The sequence below is a fragment of the Alligator sinensis genome, unplaced genomic scaffold, assembly GCF_000455745.1.
Source record: "Alligator sinensis unplaced genomic scaffold, ASM45574v1 scaffold301_2, whole genome shotgun sequence".
NCBI lineage: Eukaryota > Metazoa > Chordata > Crocodylia > Alligatoridae > Alligator > Alligator sinensis.
This window is the reverse complement of record NW_005841874.1, coordinates 3321477-3344598: the sequence shown is the minus strand read 5'-3', so window position 1 is coordinate 3344598 and position 23122 is coordinate 3321477. Positions and strand designations below refer to the sequence as shown.

Sequence of the window (23122 nt, the reverse complement as noted above, 5' to 3'; positions counted from 1 at the left end):
CCCCCCCCTGTTGCTACCATAATGCATCTGAGAGCAGCGCCCCCTGTCCAGGATAGGGGTGAAGCCCCTGCCCCCACAGACATCCCTGAGGAGGGTTCAGCGCTGTTCTTCTATTTGTTCTCCTATTTCTTGGGACTGGCTTTAACCCTTTCCTCCCTGTGCTGCATAGGCCTCCAGTGCCCCTATCCCCTCCCCCTCCATTGCCTTCCTGATGAGTCACCTTCCCCGCACCTTTGCATCTCCTGGCTGCTTTCGTTTGCATCTCAGTGGGGTGTCCTCACCTGGGCATGTGTGCAAATGCAGGGGTGCATGCAGGGTGTATGCAAGTGCGAGGTGGTGTACTGCTGTGCAAGGAGAACTGAAGCTCCTGGGTTGTGTACAGCTAGGGTGTGCCCAGGAGCCCCATGCACTTGCCCTGGTGTGCATGGGGGGGATGGAGATGGGCCTGGGGGAGATTGGGCTCCGTTCCTCCCTCAGACTAGACATTGGGACTGGGCGGGGGCCAAGGCTGATGCCTGGGAGGGCGCTGGGCAGCAGAGTCAGCACAGGCACCTGGCGGGGTGCAGAGCAGCCAGGGCTTGGTCTCTTTCAAACCCTTTGAGCTGCACAGACAGACTGGCGAGTTGGGGGGAGGTCTGGATGCCAGTCATAGGACCAGTGGGGAGGGGCACTAGCTGCTGGATGTCTCTTGCCCTGTGCTCGTTTCTTGGTAATTTCTGTCTTGGTGCCCTCCCTGCCGGAGGAGACCCTGGAGACCATGAATATGTATGAGCCATGGGATTAATAACTGAGGTCGCCAGGAGCAGCTGGGAGATAATGGGGATGTAATGACTGAGGCACTGGTAGGCTTCTAAATTGCTTTAAATTTGTAAATATATCAATAAAACTGCGTTCAACTAATACCTATAGAGATATAGATATATCTGTGTGTGTGTGTGTGTGTGTGTGTGTGTGTGTGTGTGTGTATATGAGGCACATCTTTTCACGTTTTTTTATCGGAACAAACCAGGGTCCCTGAAGATATGTAGTGTGAGACTCATTAAATCTGGGCTACATGCAGGCGTTCATTTCTAGAAATGGAGATTTTGGGGAAATTTTCACTGCTAGAAATTGTTCTGGCAGAGGGAGCAGTACAGGCGTTTGACCTACAGCTGCTCTTTGTTCCTTGCTCTCCCAGTCTTCCCTAGACTGGGGGTCAGTCTGGGGAAGGTGTAGGGTGCAAAGGCTACTCTGCTTCTTCCAGTCATGGGGAGACTGGAGTAGCAGGGCTTAAAATATCCCACAGGGCTCCTTCTCTGTGTGGCACTTTAAAGTCAGTACCTGCAGCTGAGTACTGGGGCTGCTGGCACAGGGGCTCTCAAGTGGCAGGGAGCATTGGGATTCGAGGAGTTGGAACCACCACAGCCTCCTGCCCCCTGGCGGTGGGGTTGCATGTGGCAGGGGGGCAGGAAGGCTGCAGGGGGACAAAGTGGGCAGGGCAGAAAGCAGTTGGTTATACAAGAAATTTATAAATTTTCCATATATAGAATCTAATTATTGGGGGTGACCATTTCACCTGAAATAAATGATTTTCCTCTGGTATTTGTTGATCTAGACATTTTCTTTCTTATGCTGCTCTGGGTGGGTAAACAGACTGGGAGGAAAAGTCATTTTGGCTGCTTGCAGATGTTTTTTTTTTAAAAAAAGGTGATTTACTTTAAACTCGACACGCTCCTGCGCCGATCCCAGTGCACGCCCAGAAGAGGCAGTGCATTAGTTGACCCTGGCTCGCTCAATGTCTGTATAGATCAGGTGTACTAATGGGGCTTTATTGGTATTGGGCTTTACTGGTATAGCTGATTGAATCAGCTTTAGCTAAAAGTGTGAAAAAGCCTTGCTGAAGTGCTCGATCTGTACAGATGCTGCAGAGCTGGGTCAAAGTAACGCGCTGCTACTTCTGGTAAAGTGCGGGTTTTTTTGTTTGTTTTTTTTCTTTAAATGTCTGCAAGCCGCCTTTGTGACATGTTACACATTCTGTTGGAACATGTCTCATCCATCCCCTCTGTTATAAAGGGTTAATCGTTGTTCTTGTATTCCATAGCAGCTTGTAATTTTACTCCTGTCCAGATAATTTATTTGAAAGGGTATTAGATACTTGAATTTTAAATTATGAGAAATTGTAAGTGTCCATAACTATATGATATGCAGTCTTTTTTATTATACAACAAAGAAATTTGTATATATACAAATGAGAACTTCTCCAGCCTTCTGATTCCCCAAACACCTCATCAAGTTTGACAGTAGAGGTTGTTGTCATGCTTTGATCGTCTCTCTTTTACTCTGTCACTTCTTAACATATTTACTCAAAGGATAAGACATTAAGACAAGGTTATCCTTCTCCTCCTCCCCCCCCCCCCCCCCCCCCCCCCCCAGTCAGCAGGGGGAAAACAGTTCTTCATCTTACATTTGCATACAAGGAAACCTCATTACATACATTATCATTTAAACTGCTGCCTAAAGCAGCATGTGCTCAGTAATGAAAACCAGCTATGAAGATGGTTATATGCAGCCAACACTGAGCATGACTATAGAACACATTGGGCAAACATACTGATGGATAGGTTAGTGCAGCCCATTTGAATAGGATATATGGTAGCACCCATTGTGCTTAGCCCTTCCAGCATCAACTTTTTAAAGTCACGGTGAGCCACTACATTGAATACATTTCAACTTCCTCTTCACTCCCACAGCAAAGCTGTGTCTTTATTCTGCAAGCAGCTGCGCCAGGGTCTGCAGAGTCTTGGCTTGGCTTTCCAACAGTGGGTGCACGTGTGCTTGGGGTGGATGGTGGGGGAGCCACCCAGGGGCCCGATCCTTGCTGTGGCAGTACAGCCTGGGCCCCTTCCTTGCTGTCTGTCCCTAAGAACGACTGCATCCACCACCAGCAATGAGCCAGGCCAGGGCTCTGTGGACCCTGGTGCAGCCACTTGCCACAGCTAGCCCACGCTCTGGGCAAGCCTCTGCTGCCTGCCGTGGAGCCCAGGCTGCTCACAGCTACACCGGGGTCTGTGGAGCCTCTGCCCATCTCATTGCTGGGGGTGGGTGTATGCATGTCTCGGGGCAGATGGTGGGGAAGGGGCCTGAGCTGTGCTGCCACAATAAGGATCAGGCCTATTGGAGCTCCCCTCCCTAGCACACCAACATCTTCCAACTGCACTCTGCCCAAAAATGTTGCCAATCCCAGATTTATGTTAATGAAGCTTCATAGTCAAGATTTAGAATTCCATTTATAATTGGAACTTCCCTTACGGAAAGAAATCATAGAACCATTTAATGAATATATCCATGCTTTTGGAGGGGGTGGTTGAGTCAAGTGTGTATGGGTTGTCCAAAACAGCACCTGTATTTGCACGGGAGCAGGAGAAAATCCCACACTTCTGCATTCCCAAAGTTTTGAGAAGAGGATTTGGGGAACATATATGTAAGAAATCTGCATGGCTGGCACAAACCATTTTTGTGGGGGTGGGTGGGAATGTCTTACTCTTAGGCATTACAGATGCAAAGTAACTCTGTAGCTTGGAAAAAGGAAGATTAGTTTCTCTTCCCTTTGCCTGGTCCCTCTGGGATTTAAAAAAAAAAAAATGTATTTACTGCTGTTGTTGCAGAGCTAATGCATCTATGTAGAAGGAAGTATATTGTGTTGTGTGTCAACCTTTTTAGAAAAATGTCTGTTAAGTTCTTGTTGCAGAACTGTTAAGCAGGAAAACCACTTAAATGTCATCTTGAATTGAGTTGATCAAACTGGCTGTCAGAAAAAAAATGACTTGAAAAATGAGCATGCTTTGTATAGGTTAAGCACTGGCTTTAATAGAGCACTGAGCGGTGCAGAAATCTGCCCAGAATTATAACATTGCTTGGTCATGGCCTTATGCCAAAGTAGAATTCCTTTTTAATGGCTAAACTTATTTCTTTTTCCTTTTCTTTTTTTTTCTCTTTTTTTTTTTTTTGGTGTTGAGGGGGACCAGCAGCTAATCTGTCCCTGTGCTTGCGAAACGTCTGTTTTTAAGTTAACGATGATTTTTCACAAAACATTTTCCCCTTAGTTTTATGTCATTGAATATGCTGCCTGTGACGCTACTTACAATGAAATTGTCACATATGAACGACTTCGACCTGTGAATCAGAATAAAACTGTCAAAAAGAACACCTTTTTTAAGTGTACAGTGGAAGTTCCTGAAGATCTCAGAGATGCGTGAGTAACTCTGAATACTATAACATCACTGTTACTTATTTCACTATGGCTTGCATCTTTTTCCATATCTCTTAAGCTTGTTTCATACTTGGCTTCTGAGAGAGGCAAAATAGTTCAGTAAGTTTAGACAGCCCTTTTCATGATAGATACTTGAAATAAATGCTAAAGCAGTGGTTTCCTACCCGTGTTGGTGTTTCCCCGGTATGGCCAGTTTTCACAAAAATCATGCTCTAGCACAGTTGCACGCTGTCTCTCACTCCAGAAGGCTGGTGTGATTATCTAGTGGTTGAGCTAAGTGCCTTCTTGTGCCTGACTTACACAGCATGAGAACAGAGCACTGGGCCAAAGGGGGCTGCTTCCTGAGCTTATAGCCCTGTACTGAGTAGCCGCTAGTACTGCTACTGTACTATAGGACACCTGGATGAGTTGCTCACTGCTTTACCCCACCCTGCGTGTGCACTGTGAAATGAGGTGGACTGTTTGTACACTTGCTTGCCTTAGTCAGGCTTTTCCCAAACAAAGATCATTTTTACAAAAGTTAGCTGCAGCATAGTTAGCTTTCAAGTATAGGGCTACACCACATTTATTGATAATGCTGTCTTCAACTGGAATAACATTTTATAAATGCATTTCTTGTAGGTGCGCTAATGAAAATGCACATAAAGATTTTAAGAAAGCTGTAGGAGCTTGTCGGATTTTTTATCATGCTGAAACTGCTCAATTAATAATACTGGTAAGAAATGTATTTTTTTTGTGTAAGCAGTACATTAATTTTTGGTTCACTTCGAGCATTTCAGTTGCTTACAGACTGTACATATCCACATAGAAAATATATTCAGTTGTAAAACTGCACAAATTATAAGAAATTTAATGCATGGATATATTGATACGATCACTTAAAATATATCTTTTGGTAGCATGTCCCTAGAGGGGTGTCCATAATGCATTAAAAACAGTGTAGGTTTGGGAACTACCTTTCTTCTCTTGGATAATGTGTTCCAGAGATGCATCTTTTTGAAAAAATAATGTGCTTGGGTTATTTGGAAGAGAAAATATTTTTGCCTAAGTTTGTTTGAATCGTCAGCACAACCTGTTAAGCAAGTGGTAGGCTTGAGGAAAATTGTTAGGCGTGGAAGGACAACAGTGAGATCTTTAGTCCTATTTTTATTTAAATTCTCCATTTAAATCTGCCTGTTCAGTTTTAGCTTTCTCTGGTTGCTTATGTGGCTCTCATGGAATCGGTGGGTGACCTGAACACGCATGATGATTTAAAGAAAAACAAACCCCCAATTTTATTTGAGATTAAATATCGATTAGAGGAACATCTCACTGTAAGATTCTTTGAGGTGTATATTTGAAATTCAGCTTATGTGAAAAAGTCCATCTTGATTTCTGCTTTCTCTTTGAATGCGGATTGCCTTTTTAAAAGCAATAACCCTTATCTTCCCTCTTGTTTCCTGTAGTCTGCTAGCGAAGCAACAGTGAAAAGAGTGACTATATTAAGTGACATGCATTTGCGCAGCATTCGTACCAAGCTAATGCTCATGTCAAGAAATGAGGAAGCCACAAAACACTTAGAAGTAAGCTGTTTCTTATCATTTCTTTTTGTCTAATTGGTTGTAAGAATGATCTAACTGTGTTCAAGGCTGAGGCCCTTCTTATGGTGAACAAATTCTGTCTTCTCTTCGAAGTGTACAAAACAACTTGCAGCAGCATTTCATGAGGAGTTTGTCGTCAGAGAAGATTTAATGGGGCTTGCAATAGGGACGCATGGTAGTAACATACAGCAAGCCAGGAAGGTCCCAGGAGTTACAGCAATCGAGCTAGAGGAAGATAGTGGTACTTTCAGGATCTATGGCGAGGTAAGGAGAAAAGCTTGTGCCTACTGTCTCACTCTGCATGCGCATATGAATATGAAAGCCAGCTGCTTTTCCATTCATTACCAACTGCTGTATGGCTATCACGCTAATTTTTTCTGCTGGTGCTAATTTGTGGCCAGAAATTGGGTGTCTGTACATGTGCTCTGGGGTGGAGGGGTGTGCTTTGATTAGAGAGGCTCTGAGAGTCGCCCTAACTAAAGAGGCTGCAGCGTCACGTGGATTCAGCATCCCGCACTCCAAAATGGTGATGATGGTGCTTGAGCTAAAGCTCGTTCGATGAGCACCCCTGCCGCCATTTTGAAGAGCGGAAGCGCCAAATAGATGTGATATGGAGGCTCCTGGAGCTTGTTAATTAACATGCTCCAGCAGACTCAGTTAATTGAGTCTGCTCTGACACATGCATGTGTCAGAGCAGATGTCTGGTATAGATGCCCATGGACTGTAATTGCAAAACTTTAACATTTTTCTACATTTAATTATAAGCTGTAAAGGAACCATTTTACATGGTGTCTGCCACCATTAATGTAAGATATTCCCCTCTACTGTAGAATATATCTGATATTAAATACCTCTTAGCCAAAAAGCTAAGAAACACTGTTTTAAGGTAGAAATATGGGAGTTTTCATAACACAGTTACTTGTATTTGGGCAACATTTAATCAGGATAAAATATTTATGTTGGTGTTTCTCCTGTATAATAAATGTATTGCAACATGCAAATATAGGTATGCTCATGTTGATAGACCAGTAAATGATTTAAATATTAGTTTTAGACTGTACCAGCTCTGAGCACTGACCATAGCTGAGAAGCACAACATGCAGCTGGGGAGGGCACTGCAAATCTGGCACTAAAGCTAACTTTGTGCTTCTCTATTCCTTGGTTTGCTACTGATCTTTCTCCCAGTGCAAAGGAGAACAGTATAAGGACATTATTTATTCTGGCTGTCAAAGCCCCCAGCAAGCTGTTATTGCATCTGGAAGATAGCTGGAGCCAGGGCTTGTATAGCATATATATTACTTTTCTCTGGACAGCCCCCGCTCCTGTGTGCCACTGAGAACAGAGGAGTCATACGACAGTTCATCATTATCCAAAGATAGTCATATATTGGATTGATCCTTCTGTTGCCCACTATGGCAATTTTGTGCAGGTGTGCAGCAGAAGAGCAGCCTAAACTTGTATTAATGGGCAGTTTTATATTTTATTTCATACCAAATTTGGACTTGTTTTAATTGATCTGTGTCATAGATGTTTACTTATCATGTCCACCTAACATTTTTAGTAGACTGAATATATCCAGACTCTAGTATATGCGATGGGCAGTCGAGATGGTACACTTCCTGTTTTGCCCCCAGAGGCAAAGTAAGAGCCAGGTTTGGTAGCAATGGTTATGGTTACTTGGGTGCCATTTATACTGGGTTGTTTGTCCTTTGAGTTCAGAGATTATGGAGCTATGGCTTGATTTCATTGATGCCTCCAAACCATCCCTAGAGCACCGTGCCGGGAATGTGATGCTAAACATCCTCTCTGCAGTCTGTCCCTCTTTTTGTATTCGCACAGTAAACTGGATCCTGTTATATATAAGCCTGTGAACATGCACAAATTAAGAGATTTTAATTCATGTCAGTACAGTGGGATGTGGCTGGGATGGTGGGTGTTTCCCCTTACACATAATATAAATCCATGTTTCCTGATTTCAGAATTTATTGCAATATTGGGGGGGAGGGGGCAGGCCTGTGTGGTTGCAATTTCTGTAGGCTGTGCAGCATGTGAGCAGTGAGCTGTCTGAGCTCACAGGCTTGTCCGCACAGCCTGGGACAGAACCACCCGTTTAGCATTGCTTTAGTTGGGGAACACTGCTGATACAGCTCCCCCCACCTTTTCCTCTGCTGCCAAATATGCCCGTGTGTGTCCGATATAATAATGCTCATGTGATGGTGGTGGTTTTGTTTTTTAAAGCTTGTATCAATGCTAAAGAAAAAATATTCTATATTGGAAAGAGATCTAGAAGCAACCCCTCTATTTAGTTTGCCTAAAATTTTCCCTTGTAAAAGATTTTACAGTTTTCCTTGACGAGCTGTCCCACCTTACTGTTTGCAGTCGGCCTTTAAAATTTGTAGGGAGAATGCCCTTTGATTAAAGAAATGCCTGTTTCTTCATCCTTTGAAATCCCGTTCAGCTTTTGTTGAGAGAGAAGCTAAACAAAATTGGCTTTCAGGATGCAAAGTTTAGCACTGAGAAGTTGGGAAACTTAAAAAGTTGTGGAAACCCATAGCATCATTGAAAATTAGGGTTGGAAGGGACCTCAGGAGGTTGCCTAATGCAACCCTCCTGCTCAAAGCAAGATCATCCCCGACTAGATCATCCCAGATAAGGCTTTGTCTAACCAAGCCTTAAATAAAAGTCCAAGGATGGAGATTCTACAACTTCTCTGGGTAACCTGTTCCAGTGCTTTACTACCCTCCTAGTGAGAGTTTTTTCCTGCTATCCAACCTAAACTTTCCTTGCTGCAACTTGAGACCATTGCACTTCGTTCTGTCATCTGCCCCCACTGAGAGCAGTCCAAGTCCATCCTCTTTGTAAACACCCTTCAGGTAGTTGAAGGCTGCTATTCAATCCTCCCTTGGTCTTCTCTTCTCTGAACTAAACAAGCCCAGGTCCCTCAGCCTGTCTTCATAAGCCATGTGCCCCAGCCCCTGAACTATTTTTGTTGCCCTCTGCTGGACTCTCTCCAGTTTGTCCATATCTTTTCTATTGTGGAGGGCCCAAAACTGAACACAGTACTCCACATGTGGCCTCAGTGCCAAATAGAGGAGAATAATCAGAATAATGAGGTAGGCCAGAAGACCTACCTTAGTCTTCTGGCAAAGCTCTCCCTAATGCAGCCCAGTATGCCATTAGTCTTGTTTACAACAAGGGGCTCGTATTCAGTTTATTGCCCACTGTAATGCCAGATCCTCTTCTGCAGAGCTGCTGCTTAGTCAGTCAGTCCCCAGCATGGGATTGTTCCGTCCTAACTGCAGGACTTTGCATATGTCCTTATTGAACTTCATGAGATTTCTTTTGGTCCAATCCTCCAATTTGTCTAGGTCTCTCTAAATCCTAGCCCTGTCCTCTGGTGTATCTACTGCTCCCCCAGATTGGTGTGATCCGCACATTTGCTGAGGTTGCATTACCCCCCTCCTCCCCCATCTTGCAGATCATTGATAAAGATACTGAACAAAACCACCAGCATCTGGACTGACCTCTGGGGCAGCCCACTTGATACTGGCTGCAAACTAGACGATCTAGTCGGTTTTCTATCCACCTTACAGTCCATGCAATCTTAATCATGTTTATGTAATCATTTATATAGGATTACATATTGCTTTTACATAGAAATCCTGCTTGCTTCAATGTTCAGACAATACAAGGGGAAGAATTTAAAAAATCTTTATAACAAACAACTTTAATATTTTTGTATCTAGGATAATATTAGCATTTTCTTGAACGTTAATAAGAACTAGTTACAGATTAAAAAAAAAAAATCACTGAGTCTCTATGATGTTATATTGATACTGCTTCACAAGTATACTGTGTTTTGACATAATGTGAAAAAGTCTTTCCAGTCATTGATTACAAGCTAGATATAAAGGGGACATTTTAAATAGTTTTAATACTAAATTACAGTTGTAAATTGCACAAGATAATATTATTCATGCTATTTTAAAACAATTTTTTCACTGTGCATGCTTTTGCTTTGCAAATGTGTTTAATTCTTAATCATTTTACCCATGTTATTTCTCTATTATTTCATGCAAACCTAAATTAATTTATATCTAGAGGTGCATCGATACATCAGTCTGTACTTTATCAGCACTGATAAACAGAACATTGGCATTATCAGCAATCGGCTCTTTTTGGCTGATATGGCCAATAATGTTGCTGATAAATGCCGTGTACGTGTGCGCAGCCACAGCATGCACACAGCCAGGTACCTTGGAAAGCAGCGTCGTGGGGGGAGCAGTGAGGGGATAGGCCCCCACGGTGAGGGAGGGAATGGGGCAGGGTCAGAGGCAAGTGCTGCAGAGCAGGGGTGGGGTATGGGATGGAGCGGTGCATGGCTGGTTTGGTGGGGCACCTCTTGCTGCTGTGTACCCCGGGTGCAGACTTAACGGCTGGATGCTAGTCTCCAAGCTGCCGAGCTGCGTATCAGCAGTCGGATCGGTATTGGCCGATATGGCTGGTCAGTAATCGGTTATCAGTATCAGTCAAAAAAATCTTTATCGGTGCATCCCTATTTGTATCTCATTCCTCCTTCATCTTGAAAATAAGTTTTTTTTGAAAGTTTCCAGCTTTTGGAACAGGATTTTATTTATCAAATTGATTTAACAAATAAACATTTTTTGGTTTTTGTCCATTTTCAGAGTGCTGAGGCAGTAAAAAAGGCTAGAAGTTACTTGGAATTTGTGGAGGATTTTATTCAAGTTCCCAGAAATCTTGTTGGTATGTAATGCTGCTCAATATTTAAAACATTTGAACACCTTGAGAAAGGAAGCCTGTTTAGTCTGAATGCAGAAATGGTTGAGATCACGGTACTGGGCACTTGCTCCTTTTGTCCAGAAACTGTCTAAACTTCAACTATATGTATTGGGAAATTGTTATATTCTGATTATCCAAACACCTCAAAGGGCAGCAGAACCCAAATGTAGTCAAGCTATATAAAGCCTTTGAAAAAAATCTCATTTTGCGAAATTCAGCACTTTCTGGTATTTGGCAGCTGAATTATCCAAAGATCCATCGCCCCAAGGTTACAGGAGCTCAGCAGCACTTTCTCCTCAGCTGTGTCTTTTAGGTAGTCCATTCTGCTGAAGGACCAAACCTGGCAACTGGGCTCTCTATACTATGCCTTTTGCTTGTGCACAGGCAGGGAGGGAGCTGGAGGCAAACGGAGAGGGGACAGTTCATTATACTGACCACAGAAATACACCCAAGTTAGGGTGGAGGCAGTACCTATATATCGGTGCATAACAATGCTAGCTTAAGATGTCAACTGAAGATGACATCTTACCTAAATCTGCTTTAGAAGTGAGAATGTAACTGGTTCCGTTTGAATCAACTGGGCTTAACCTACATTTCAGAAGTACACTGATCATTATTCAGGACTTCATTAGTATAGCTCCTCTGATAGAAGGCATCTTGCAAACCACAGTGCCTGTGCCACAAGGCACAAAACTATGGTGGTGGTGCCATACTAAGAGAGAAGAGTGCCACCTACTGAATTTCCAGTTTCAGTTATTACAACACGTGGGTATTTGGGGGTCTGTGGAAGTATTGACTAACATATGTTTGAACATAAATAATCTGACAGGATGACCTGCAATGCTGTAGGATTGTAGACCTGTTTCTGAAAGGCATTTTTCCATTTAAAAGCAAAACTTAGCATAAATCACTGTGGTATCTTAGCCATCAAGAGAAGATAATAAAATTCTTAAGGCTTTTTGCATCTTGTTTTTCTGGTATCATGTTATCATCTGATTTTTCCCTTTATGGAAGTTTCTGTAGTGCAAGATTGTATTTTTAGCCTTCCATATTCCTTTCCCCATACTCCAGATACAAGTGTTTTGGGTGCCGCTATCTGTATCAGTAACCGATGGGTAACTGCCATATAACTATAAAAGTATAGTTTCCATGTAACTTTAGATTCGAGAAGACCAAAGCTTTCTGATTAAGAAAGATCGATGGTAGTCACTGGCTGAAGGTATAAAAGAGGGTTAAAAATATGTATTCTGCACATGGAGGATACTGTTTGTTTGTCTGCTTTCCAAAAAGGCCCAGCACACATCTAAAAATAAATATACCAATGATGTTGGCACATGTAATGTTATTGACAGACACTCAAGAGTAAAGTCAATTATACAGTCATATGTAGATGGTACTTTTTTGTGTGTCATATATTTATTTGTGCTGACTTATGCCATGTGCATGTGCCACAACCCTAAATTTTTGCAACTCCTAACTTAATGGTTCAGTCATAATGCTGTGACACATAGGATTTTGTATTTAAAGATGTATTGACTCCAGCTGACCTATACAGACTTGTGAATACATTGCCATATGTCTGACTTTGACACTGCTGTCCAGTAAATTAATGTTATGTTAGCTGGAAACAGGAGATCTGAAAACCTGCTAAAGAATCTAATTTTGATTAGAGAGCATGTATTCAGTACTTGGTAGTCATGTTAAGTGGTTCATTCTTGTAACAGAGAGGCCAAAATAAGCATAGTGAATACCAGCTTCAAGTTTCAGGAAGGGTTGAATTCGAATCCCTGGATTCACATTGCCCTTTGGATTACAACCCAAATTAAAATAAAACGTTTGGGATGCACTGATCTTCCAGTTCAGATGCACCAAATAAAGAAAGAAGAGTTTACTTAGTATTTTTTTTGCCACTGCATCCTAGCCCCGATTCTACTTTGTATTTAAACCTAATCCTAACTTGCATTTAAGAACAACTGTTCTCTGCACAAATATTTCAGAAATCACTTGGAAAGTATAGGATTGATTTCCCCCCCCCCCCCCCCCTTTTTTTTTTTTTTGCCCCATATGTGATTATTTCCCCCCCCCCCCCCCACCTTGTTTATATTTTGCACCTCTGCACAATAGTGAAAAACTGATAAATTACAAGGTAATAGAAATCTGACTTGTAGAGCATTCATTTATTATTGTGTTACTAGTACTGCTTTATTAGGTGTAACTTGGAAACAATGAAGAGACCGTATTAAAGAGAAAGTTCGGACCAGTGGTTCAAAATTATTCTTTCTTGTCCACTAAAGGAAAAGTTATTGGAAAAAATGGAAAAGTGATTCAGGAGATAGTAGACAAGTCTGGAGTCGTCAGGGTGAGAATTGAAGGTGACAATGAAAACAAACTGCCCAGGGAAGATGTAAGTTCTTTATTCTTTCTTTCAACTCTTTAACCTTTCTTTTTAATATCACAAAGCTGTATTTTTAATAAATAGTTTTGGAGCCAGCAAAGATTCCAAACCACTCTCTGCAAGTTTCAGCTATATTAATAGAGTTGAATGATCCCTTGGGTTGGTATGGGATAGCTGTTTCATATATAGTTATATTGTTACTCACTATTGATCCTCTAAAGCTGTCCTGTATTTTAAAGCTGCCTTAATTATCCAATAGATGAATCTTCCTTTATAGAAGAATTTGTGAGTGGCATAGCGCCACCATAGCAGCTTGTATGTAGGCCATCCATGCGGTCGGCACAGCTAGGGGAAAACACTGGACTAGGCATCGCTGTGCCTCATCAGTCCTCTGTTGCTGTTTACTGGGGCTGTAGGTAACAGGATGATCTTAGTTATTTGTCTCAATTCACAGAAGTGCAAACACCTTGAAGTCAGTTTAACCTCCTATTTTTTGAGCTGTATCTAGTGGATCTTTAACACAGCCCAGGATTTGGGCTGCAAGTCTTAAGATTAAGACCTTTATTCATGTCACTTGAAAATCATTTGTGTAATGATTAATGTTGAGGTCTTGCTAATTTTGCCCCCCTTAAGGACATGAAATTATGACGTTTCATTTTTACAGGGAATGGTCCCGTTTGTATTTGTTGGCACTAAAGAAAGCATTGGAAATGTCCAGGTTCTTTTAGAATACCACATTGCCTACCTGAAGGTAAGTATTTAATTTTATGTTTTGGAAAAGGTTATTAGAATAAATTATCTATTTGTACATTTTGACTTAATTGGGAGTTGCAGATGGTCAGTTTGTCTCAGGATCAGGTTCTAAGGTTGTATGAGTTCCCTCAGCTCGCTCCCTTGCATGCACATTACGTTGGCCTGTAATTACAAGAAATAAAATGTCATCTCTTAATTCACTATATTGTGATAGAGGTGTGGGGCTGGAGATGCCCAATATTTTATGTTCAACCTAAATTTTTGCAAATCCTAACTTGATAGCTGAGTCTTAATGCTGCATGATACAAGACTGTGCAGACTTGTGAAGTATAAAGAAAGTGGATGCATTGCTACACGTCTGCATTTCACGCAGCTGTCCAGTAAATTAATGTTTTATTAACTGGAAACTGGAGATCTGAAAAATTGTTAAACAATCTAATAAAATAACAACTAGGAGAGAATGAATTCTTCTGTTAACACGAGAACTTTAAAAGTGGCTCCTCTTACTAAATCCTTCCAGAACTGTGAAGGAAATAATTCAGTTGGAAAGCACTGCTAAGTCCATTGAGGCAAGAGTGATTTCAAAATGGAGGAAAGCTCACCTCTTCCTTCTGTATTGCATGATTATTGGCTTTATGTGATTTTATTTGTCACGATGTTGCAGGTATCAAGCAAAATCTTTTATTATGGGTATTTTTTCAGATAGGAATGGGAATGTAGAGGTGGCTTGAACTCTTTCCAAATGCAAGTCGGATAGCACTTTTACAGCTGAACAGTGTTCCTTGTTTCCAGATGAGGAGTGTGTTGAACCTACAAAAGCAGTCTTAATTTTTTGAATGACAAGATGGTGGTTAAGTGTCGGTGTTTCCCACCTTTTGGAGAAATAATGATGATTTATTTGGATCCAGCATCAATGTGGTATATGCATAATGTCTCTTTCTCAATGTAGGAAGTAGAACAGTTAAGGTTTGAGAGGCTTCAGATTGATGAACAGCTGCGTCAGATTGGCATGGGTTTCAGACCTTCTTCCACCAGAGTTCCTGAAAAGGAAAAGGGCTACACCACGGATGAAAGTACCCTCTCCTCTGTACAAGGCTCTAGGTCATATAGTGGAAGAGGGAGAGGTCGCAGAGGCCCAAATTATACTTCAGGTTATGGTGAGTGTTTTTATTCTGTGGAGCAGGTATAGAAACTTCTGTGTATGCAACAGATGTAGTCCTTTTTTGTTTTAAATGGTTTGCTTTTAGATTGGTTATGTATAGTATGGCGCACAGCTGAGTAAATGCAGAATTTGGCTAATATGGTAGATGGGGACTGCTTAGTTATTAGCACAGCAGCTCAAATTAGCATGATTATGTTTACATTCCTGTTGCAAAGCATGTTTTAAATAGACTAAATGAAATTAAAACCCTGTGACTGAACTTTGCAAAGAACCTGTCTTTTGCCAAAGCAGTCGCATTCCTGTAATACCAGGTTGTTAGATAAAGGCTTGTGTATCTCGCAGAAGCTCAGAAGAAAGCTCAAGTTACACAAGGGAAGCCATCTCTTGGGTGTCAGGTTTACAACCATGGTTTCTGTTGCAGCCAAAATAAAACAGGTGAACAGTCTCTGGCCACATTGTACTTACGTATGTAAAAGCTCCAGAGGCTGAAGCAGAACAATTATAAGTGGAGGTAACAGTGTTTTGCCTGAGTTCTTTTTTTTTTTTTCCATTCTCTTGGTCTGAAGCCTCCCTGTCTCCTTTTTCCTTTTTTGAGGTTCTTATATTGACTAGGTCAGTCTCCTAAGACTTCCCTGCAGTTCCCTTCAGCTTAGGGAAGTGTCCTGAGAAACTCCAAAAATAATCACCCAACCTACTGTTTAGATTCTGACTCCTTGTGTATAAGCCTGGATGTCCTATTTTGGTTCAGCAGGCTTTAGTGTGCTGCCCCGCTCCCCAACTATACAGTCCTAAAATGTTTCATGTAGTTTCAGTGGGAGAGCTGAATTGTCAACCTCTATTTTAAAAAAAAAAAAGAAAGGAAAATTGAATTGATTATACAGTGCTGTTGATTGAGACCAGCTGCCATGTCTCAACCAAGAATTGATTGCATTTTAGTTCTGGGTGACTGATCCATATATACATAATTAATGAGGCATTTTGAGCCTCCAGAATAAAAGGTTATATGAACAGTGGTTTATGTTGTTAACTTTTTAAAATCTGGGTGATGCAATTAATAGAAGAATAGCTTCCAGAAAAGAGATTGCAGTTACTCAAAATTCCTGTTATGACTGGGTTCAGATCTTGTTTGGTTTCTGTTGATTGTTAAACCGAAGTCTGACACTTAAACATTATAAAACTACCTTTTCAAAGGATGGACTGATTTTTTTCAATTTAGCCCCAAGGCCCATGAATCCAGCACTTCCTGTGCTAGAATCTGATGATTAGGGATCTCTGGAATTCACGTCGGAAGTGTGTGGTATGGTGGCTTCTTTAATTTTGGAGTGTCCCCCACCCCACCACGTGCCCACTTGCTGTCTGCACCTGATGGCCAGGCTGCAGTTTTAAATGTGCGGCGGTTTTCACCTCCTGGCCATCTGGCATCAATGGGGGCGGGACTCCAAAACTAAAGGAGTCTGTGCACTTCCAAGACGAATTGTGGAGATTTATATATTGTTCTATACGAAAGAATATTGTTTTTATTAAATGGATTGCTTTTATGAAATAGATTAAGCATCCTACTAAATATGGTGAATTGTGTAACTAAATTGGAAAATACGTTGCATAGTTTGCAATATCTTGACATACTATATAAAACACTTCAACTGGGAGGTACAACTTTGAAGGAGTAGCTCTATTTTAGTATCTGCAAATAGACAACATATCTTCATCTCTTCATGGCTGCAAATTGAAAGTTCATCTGTGTGTTTTTCTATGTTGTTTAAAGGTACGAACTCTGAGCTTTCTAATCCCTCTGAAACAGAGTCTGAGAGGAAAGATGAACTGAGTGACTGGTCATTGGCGGGAGAGGATGACAGGGAGAGCAGACATCAGCGTGACAGCAGAAGACGTCCTGGAGGAAGAGGACGCAGTGTTTCTGGGGGTCGTGGACGTGGTGGACCCCGGGCTGGCAAGTCCTCCATCAGCTCTGGTAGTGTTGAAAGTGCATTTTGGGTTTAGTTTTGGTTATTGACACCTGGCTTCATTTCTTCTCCTTATTAACTAAATCATTAGTTGAAGATGTGTGTGTGTGTGTGTGTGTGTATATATATGTATATGGCAAGCTAGCTATCAAACCTTGAGTTTATTATAGCTGGATTTCCACACAGCTATATCAGGATTTGCACCATGCTATTGAAGAAGTTTAAGGATTTTTTTTTCTCAGGTCTCTTGCCTAAGCCCTTGCTCCTACTCCTACCACACTTAAATAATTGAGGTGAGGGGGAGTTCTTTTGTGTGTGGTTTATGGTTATAAATCTTGAAGGGCACCAGCACATAATTACATCATTTATGGATGCATAGATGCAGACTAGAATGGATGTAGTAGGGTGGAAATCCTTTCCAGTCTTTGAATACCATCAGGGTCTATACATCTTCCTACAGTTAATGCAGAAAAAGCATGCTGGTTGGGTTGTAAAAGGGGATGTTCAGAATGCTTTAGTGCAGGGGTGTTTAACCTCCGGCCCATGAGCCAAATGTAGCCCGTGGAGCCTTGGACCCTGACCCATAGAACTCCCCACAGGTTGGGAAATTTGGCGGCAGGGAACCAGTGGCAGTTAATACTGCCACCCTTCCCCACTGCCAAAAATCCACACCCTGTGGGCAGATCACAGCTGGGCCACGACCCTGCTCCCGTACAGCAGGATCAGAGCCAAACCATGTCCCTTTCCCTTAGCACAGCCAAGTTAGGGCCCCGCCACGTTTCCTTCCTTGCAGGACTTGAGCACTCTCCCTGCCCCTCCGAGGCTGGACTGTTGTTAGGTTATGGGCCCTCCCACCCAAGGGGCCAGGTTGGGGCTGGACCAAGCCTCCTTTCGCTGCTCAACTGGACTGGGGCCAAGCTGCCCCCCTCTGTGCAGCCAGATGGGACCCACAGAGGAATTGGGCACTGCCCATCCAGCCCACTGGCCAAAAAGCTTGAGCACCACTGCTTTAGTGTATATGGCCCCTAATACTGCCTTGCGCTAGTCATTTCATGTAAGTTACTCGTGCAAATATTAATAGCAATACTGAATAAATGGAGGACTGCGTATGGGGCATGCAGAATACAGACTTGGTTTACAACTTTTTCTCTAATGGGGGTTTTTTTTGCAGTGCTTTGTCTGGAGCCAGAATTTGGCCCCGTGGGCTCATAATTACTACTTAAATAGTGACTGATAAAGAAACTTCTAAAAAGATGTTTTTAATTATTACATTTGGGTCATATTGCATCCTGACATGACTTGCCTGCTGTGATGCTTAATGCATCTGGCTGGAATTTCAGAATAGTGAAAAGCCCGGGGAACCATCATGAAAACCACAATTGCTGTGCATTTAATACGTTTCATAACTTTGCAAATGTTTATATTTTAAAATGTAGATAAAATCAGCATCAGAGTTCAATACATGTAACTTCAGTTGGTCTTAGACCTTTCTCATCTAATCATTTAGTGCTGAAAGATCCTGACAGCAACCCATACAGCTTACTTGATAACACAGAATCAGACCAGACTGTAGACACCGATGCCAGTGAATCTCATCACAGTGCTAACCGCCGCAGGCGATCACGCAGGCGAAGAACTGACGAAGATGCTGTTCTAATGGATGGAATGACAGAGTCTGACACTGCTTCTGTTAATGAGAATGGTTTAGGTATGTAATCATTTGGGTGACTGAACCACAGAACAGATTACCTGAATCAGCCATGTAAGTGTTTTTTCTTAGTGGAGAATCTGTGTTTGGTTAAAACAATTAAGCAATGAATTATTCTTTTTCTTCTTTCAGAGGTGGAAAACTTCTGTATGCCATAAGATATCCCTCTTGATTTTCTCTCATCTTATACCTTGTTCATAATCGATATGGCTGAGAGACACTTTCTGGGAAGTCTCTGCTTTGGTTCCCCTTTGTAGTACTCATCTGAGGTTGATTAGAGGAAAGGGGCACTCTTCATTTTATTGGATCACCCTGCTATTTTCTTAGCCCTTGGAATCTTGGGTCTCAATTAGAAAAGCTCTTAAATAATCTTTTAAGTCCATTTCTATTCACTTTGTGTTTAAATATTTTCCCTTAACAATCCTGTTGTTTCCAATGGGATTTCAGCATGTTTTCTTGAATAGGGCTACTTTGTTGAAACTTGGGAGAACCCCAAGTCTAGGGACAGAAATGACACTGGTATAAGTGATTGGAAACCTGTTTAAATCTGTAACACAACAAAAGTCCAGTGTGCATACACTGCTTTCAAAATGGACAAAACTCATTTAAGATAAACCTGAATGAGTGTAGTATCAAACTTAACTGATTTAGGTTAAATTGGTTTATTGAACTTCTGTCCCAGATCCCCTCCGGATTCAGGTTTAACTCACAATCCCCCCAGCATCCCAGGATGCTTTATACCTCCCCTGCAAACCCCCTTGCAGGGTGGGCAGGCTACCTTTGGCCCAAGCTGTCTGCTCCAGCTGAGCAGGGAGACATGCTTTAGCACTCCCCAGCTTCTGGCCTGGGCCACTGCAGGCAGGTGGCTGCATTTTTGGACTCAAAAGTGAATTTCTGTTCACTTGCTTATTGGTTCAAGCTACACAGCTAAGACTCACCTGTGAAGGTTGAATTGATTCAGCCTCAGGCTGTTCGACTGTCTGTACTTGGCCCAGCTGGGATCAGAAAAGAACTTTGGTTCTTGCTAAAGTAACCTATTGAAGAATTATCTATTTTAGGTGATAACAGGTAAATAAAGTTGTAATGCCGATCAGTGACACAAGGCTAATGAACAACTCCTTTATACTCTAGGAAGAGTTTTTAATATTTGATTGATTATATGGTCAGAATCCACATGGGCCTTGATTCAGTAAAGCAAACTTATTCATGCTTAGAGTTAAGCATGTGTTTAGGTGTTTTATTACTGAATCAATACCAAACTGCATAGGATTTTGCATAATCAATTTTGAATGCTTCCAATTCAAAATTCCATCTACTTTCATAATGTTTTATTTCATCTTCCATGCTAGCAAAAGTAAATCTAAATACCCCATCCTTAAACTGCTAAAGAAAAAAGTTTTCTCTTCAGAAATAGTTCATGGTAAACTTTGCAATTGCAGATGATAGTGACAAAAAACCCCAGCGACGCAATCGTAGCCGCAGGCGTCGCTTCAGGGGTCAGGCAGAAGATAGACAGCCAGGTAACCTGAGTGAAGCTTTGGGTAACTTCGGGTCACGAGCATGAAAGAATGTTATGTGTCTGCTGTTTATGTATATCTAGATACATATAGCTGCATTACGAAAATAAGGGTTACTGCATAACTAATAAGACTACTATCTACAAGATAAAGGCTATTCTTACCACAAGAGAACATGTTTAATTTATAACCTGTCTAATGAAACTAATTTGTATTGTCTTTAATTTTAATTTTCACTTGGAAGAAGACAGTTTGTTTCAGATCCAGCCGCCATTAAAGTCAGTGCCATCGACTTCAATGGTTTAGGATCAAGTCCATGTATGCAAACTGGGTCATGTTCTGTATTTACCCATGCCTGTGCACCTGCACTTAGTGACATGACCAAATATTTTCAAACAATTTTTCACTATTGGCTGTTTTTACTGGAAAGGCAGAAGACATGGACTAGCAGTGTAGACTCTGCAGTGCAAAGCAGTGTGACAGAACTTACATGGTGTCTGCCTGCCTTACATGCCTGTATTAAGCAACGCCATCAGTCCCTCGCTTTTATGGGTATCATAAATCATCCATGTATTGAGATTTTAAATGAAATTGCATGTTTCCATTTTTTTTAGTGTTGTGGCTTGATGCATTTCTTTTGTGTGTACTAACACTTCAAATATTGGAAAAGGCAATTCATCTTTATTAGACTATATTCTAGAAAACACATGATTGCATATGATACTATAGCCACAGTATTTTTTTAATTTATTAATGGATGCTTTTCAGACTGTTAAGCTCACAATTACACCCAAGTTTGTTCTCATTTTATCTGTTTTTTTGAGGATCAAGCATTTTTTTAGATGCATAACTTTTTCCCAAAACATATTGTACTGCTCTTTGGAACAAAGACAGACAGCCCACTACATCCGAGCAGTCCTCATTTCTGTAAGAACTGACATGCTTAGAAACAAGGACAAAACTTGTTTAAAATGAGATTTCTTTTATATTTATAAAAGGGAATTATAAACCCTAAGTATAAGAAGATTTTAATCATCCATAAAAATGGTATGAAGAGCATATCCCTTGAACTGAAAAATGCTTTAAACTACCACCCCAAACTCCCCTGAAATCCTGCTTTCAATCAATTTGATTTCTCTCCCATCTTTCAGAATTTGAATAAGGTAGTTTGTTGCCACTATTATTCAGAATAAACTTTGGTTCAAATAAATAATTTTAAATAAAATAAAGGGGAGGGAAGTAGCAGGTTTTGGCTAAGAAAGTAATAATGTAGTTTTATACTTTACTCATAGAATGCATATATATCTCACATCCCTCAAACAAGACACATGCCTTGCTTTTGGAAAGCAGAATATAGAAAGACTTTTCCAGAGTCATGGCCCAGAGCTAGCTTTTCCATAAAGACACTGTGCTACAAGATGGTAGCTCTGTGGTGGGTACTTTGGACCCTGCCATATATTCTGCTTTGGGCCTTTTTATCAGCTTCATATCATTTTATCACAGCGAGAAAAATAGCTTGTCAAATGCCAGATATAATTACTTAGTGATCATATTATTCAACACACAGCTGGCAAAATCTATATTTTCCTTTAGGTCCGTCACTTAAACTGCAAGATCGGATAAAAAATAAAAGGAAAATGGAATTTAGTTCAGGAGATCCCCATAAAAACAGATTTGAACACTACTTTCTTATTCAACTGTCTGTTCTTCCAGTATTTTTTATATCCCCAATATCTAATGGTGTGATACCCTTGTGTGAAATTTCATTACTGTTTAAATAGCATGGTAGGTGCCCTCCTCCCTTTCCAGAAGAGATTTTTTTTAACTGAAGTTTCACTTCCTCCAAGAGCTTGCCAGTCCAAAGTATCTTATATGCTAATGAGACCCCCCTAGTAGAAAGTCCTTTTCAGATTAACCTGTTGTGTGTTATCCCAGACTAGAAGTACTTTTGACCCTGTTAGTTTAAGGCTACATTCGGTGTGCAGACATGTGCTCAGCTACCACTGCTGCTAACGGAAGCTGAATGACTTCAGTGAAGGACAGAAGTTGATCCTTACTATAGAATTAATATTACAAACTGAGATACTTATGACCTTGAGTATCCAGAAGTATAAAGAGGGTTTCATAAAAAAAGGTATTTCCTAACTACAGACCCTAAATAAAGCAGAGAATCCCCCCAAAATACAACAAATTAGGTTGCTTTAAAATATGAAGTGGTTCTAAAAACTATTTTGTGATGTAACTTTTCTTTTCTTAAACAGTCACAGTAGCTGATTATATATCACGAGCTGAATCTCAGAGTAGACAGAGGAACTCCCCAAAAGAGATGCTGCCCAAAAACAAGAAAGAAATGGTAAGAGAAAAAGAAGAAACTTAATAATTGCTGCTCTGTGTGCCTTCTCCATTGTACAAAGTTCATGTTGGAATGCTCTCTCTCACCCTTACCTTGTGTAGAAAGACAGCTGTGTAACATAGCAAGTGAAGTTTGCTGAGGGTATGTACCAGTGGATGTTCATCTCTTACTGCGTTACAACAAACTTTCTTTTTAAAGCTTAATTCCCACACTTTACTACACCAAGTTTAACTTGCCCACCCCTATCACACTCAAAAGCACTCCATCAATACTAATTACCAGGATTCCCATAAGGGGGATGTTCTCACTTATATAAAAACAGGGAAAACGGAGGATAGATGTTTGGTGGCTTGCCCAAGCCTACAGGAGTTAAAGTGGATGGTACAGATCAGTGTTAAGCCTCTGGCCTGTGGGCCAAATCCAGCCCATGGGGTTGTCCATGGGTTTGGCAGTTTACAGGGGGCAATGGAAACATAAATTTCAAGAGCTTCCAGAGCCATGGCACTTAATGGTGCCACTGCTCCCCCCGTTGCCCCATTTCCAGACCTGTGGGGAACCCTGAGGGTTGGATGACGCGTCCTGCTGTGCCAGATCACGCCAGCATACCTTGTCACTCAGCAGCTAGATCTGGCAGGCAGGGTTGG

General features: G+C 41.4%; 1 protein-coding gene across 4 annotated transcripts in view; it reads left to right on the top strand.

Annotated features, from left to right (window-relative positions):
* FXR1 (FMR1 autosomal homolog 1) overlaps positions 1-23122 on the top strand; it is a 44041-nt gene that overhangs the window by 19046 nt on the left and 1873 nt on the right. Inside the window, exons 4-15 of one of the 4 annotated variants that reach the window (XM_025195981.1) lie at positions 4083-4231; positions 4871-4964; positions 5695-5811; positions 5923-6093; positions 10515-10593; positions 12924-13033; positions 13689-13775; positions 14727-14934; positions 16705-16887; positions 18408-18608; positions 20048-20128; positions 22387-22478. In XM_025195981.1, coding sequence (XP_025051766.1) covers positions 4083-4231; positions 4871-4964; positions 5695-5811; positions 5923-6093; positions 10515-10593; positions 12924-13033; positions 13689-13775; positions 14727-14934; positions 16705-16887; positions 18408-18608; positions 20048-20128; positions 22387-22478 — 1572 coding nt within the window. Of the gene's footprint in view, positions 1-4082; positions 4232-4870; positions 4965-5694; positions 5812-5922; positions 6094-10514; positions 10594-12923; positions 13034-13688; positions 13776-14726; positions 14935-16704; positions 16909-18407; positions 18609-20047; positions 20129-22386; positions 22479-23122 lie in introns of all 4 variants that reach the window. The other 3 variants (XM_014527842.2, XM_025195980.1, XM_014527843.2) reach the window with 3 other exon arrangements.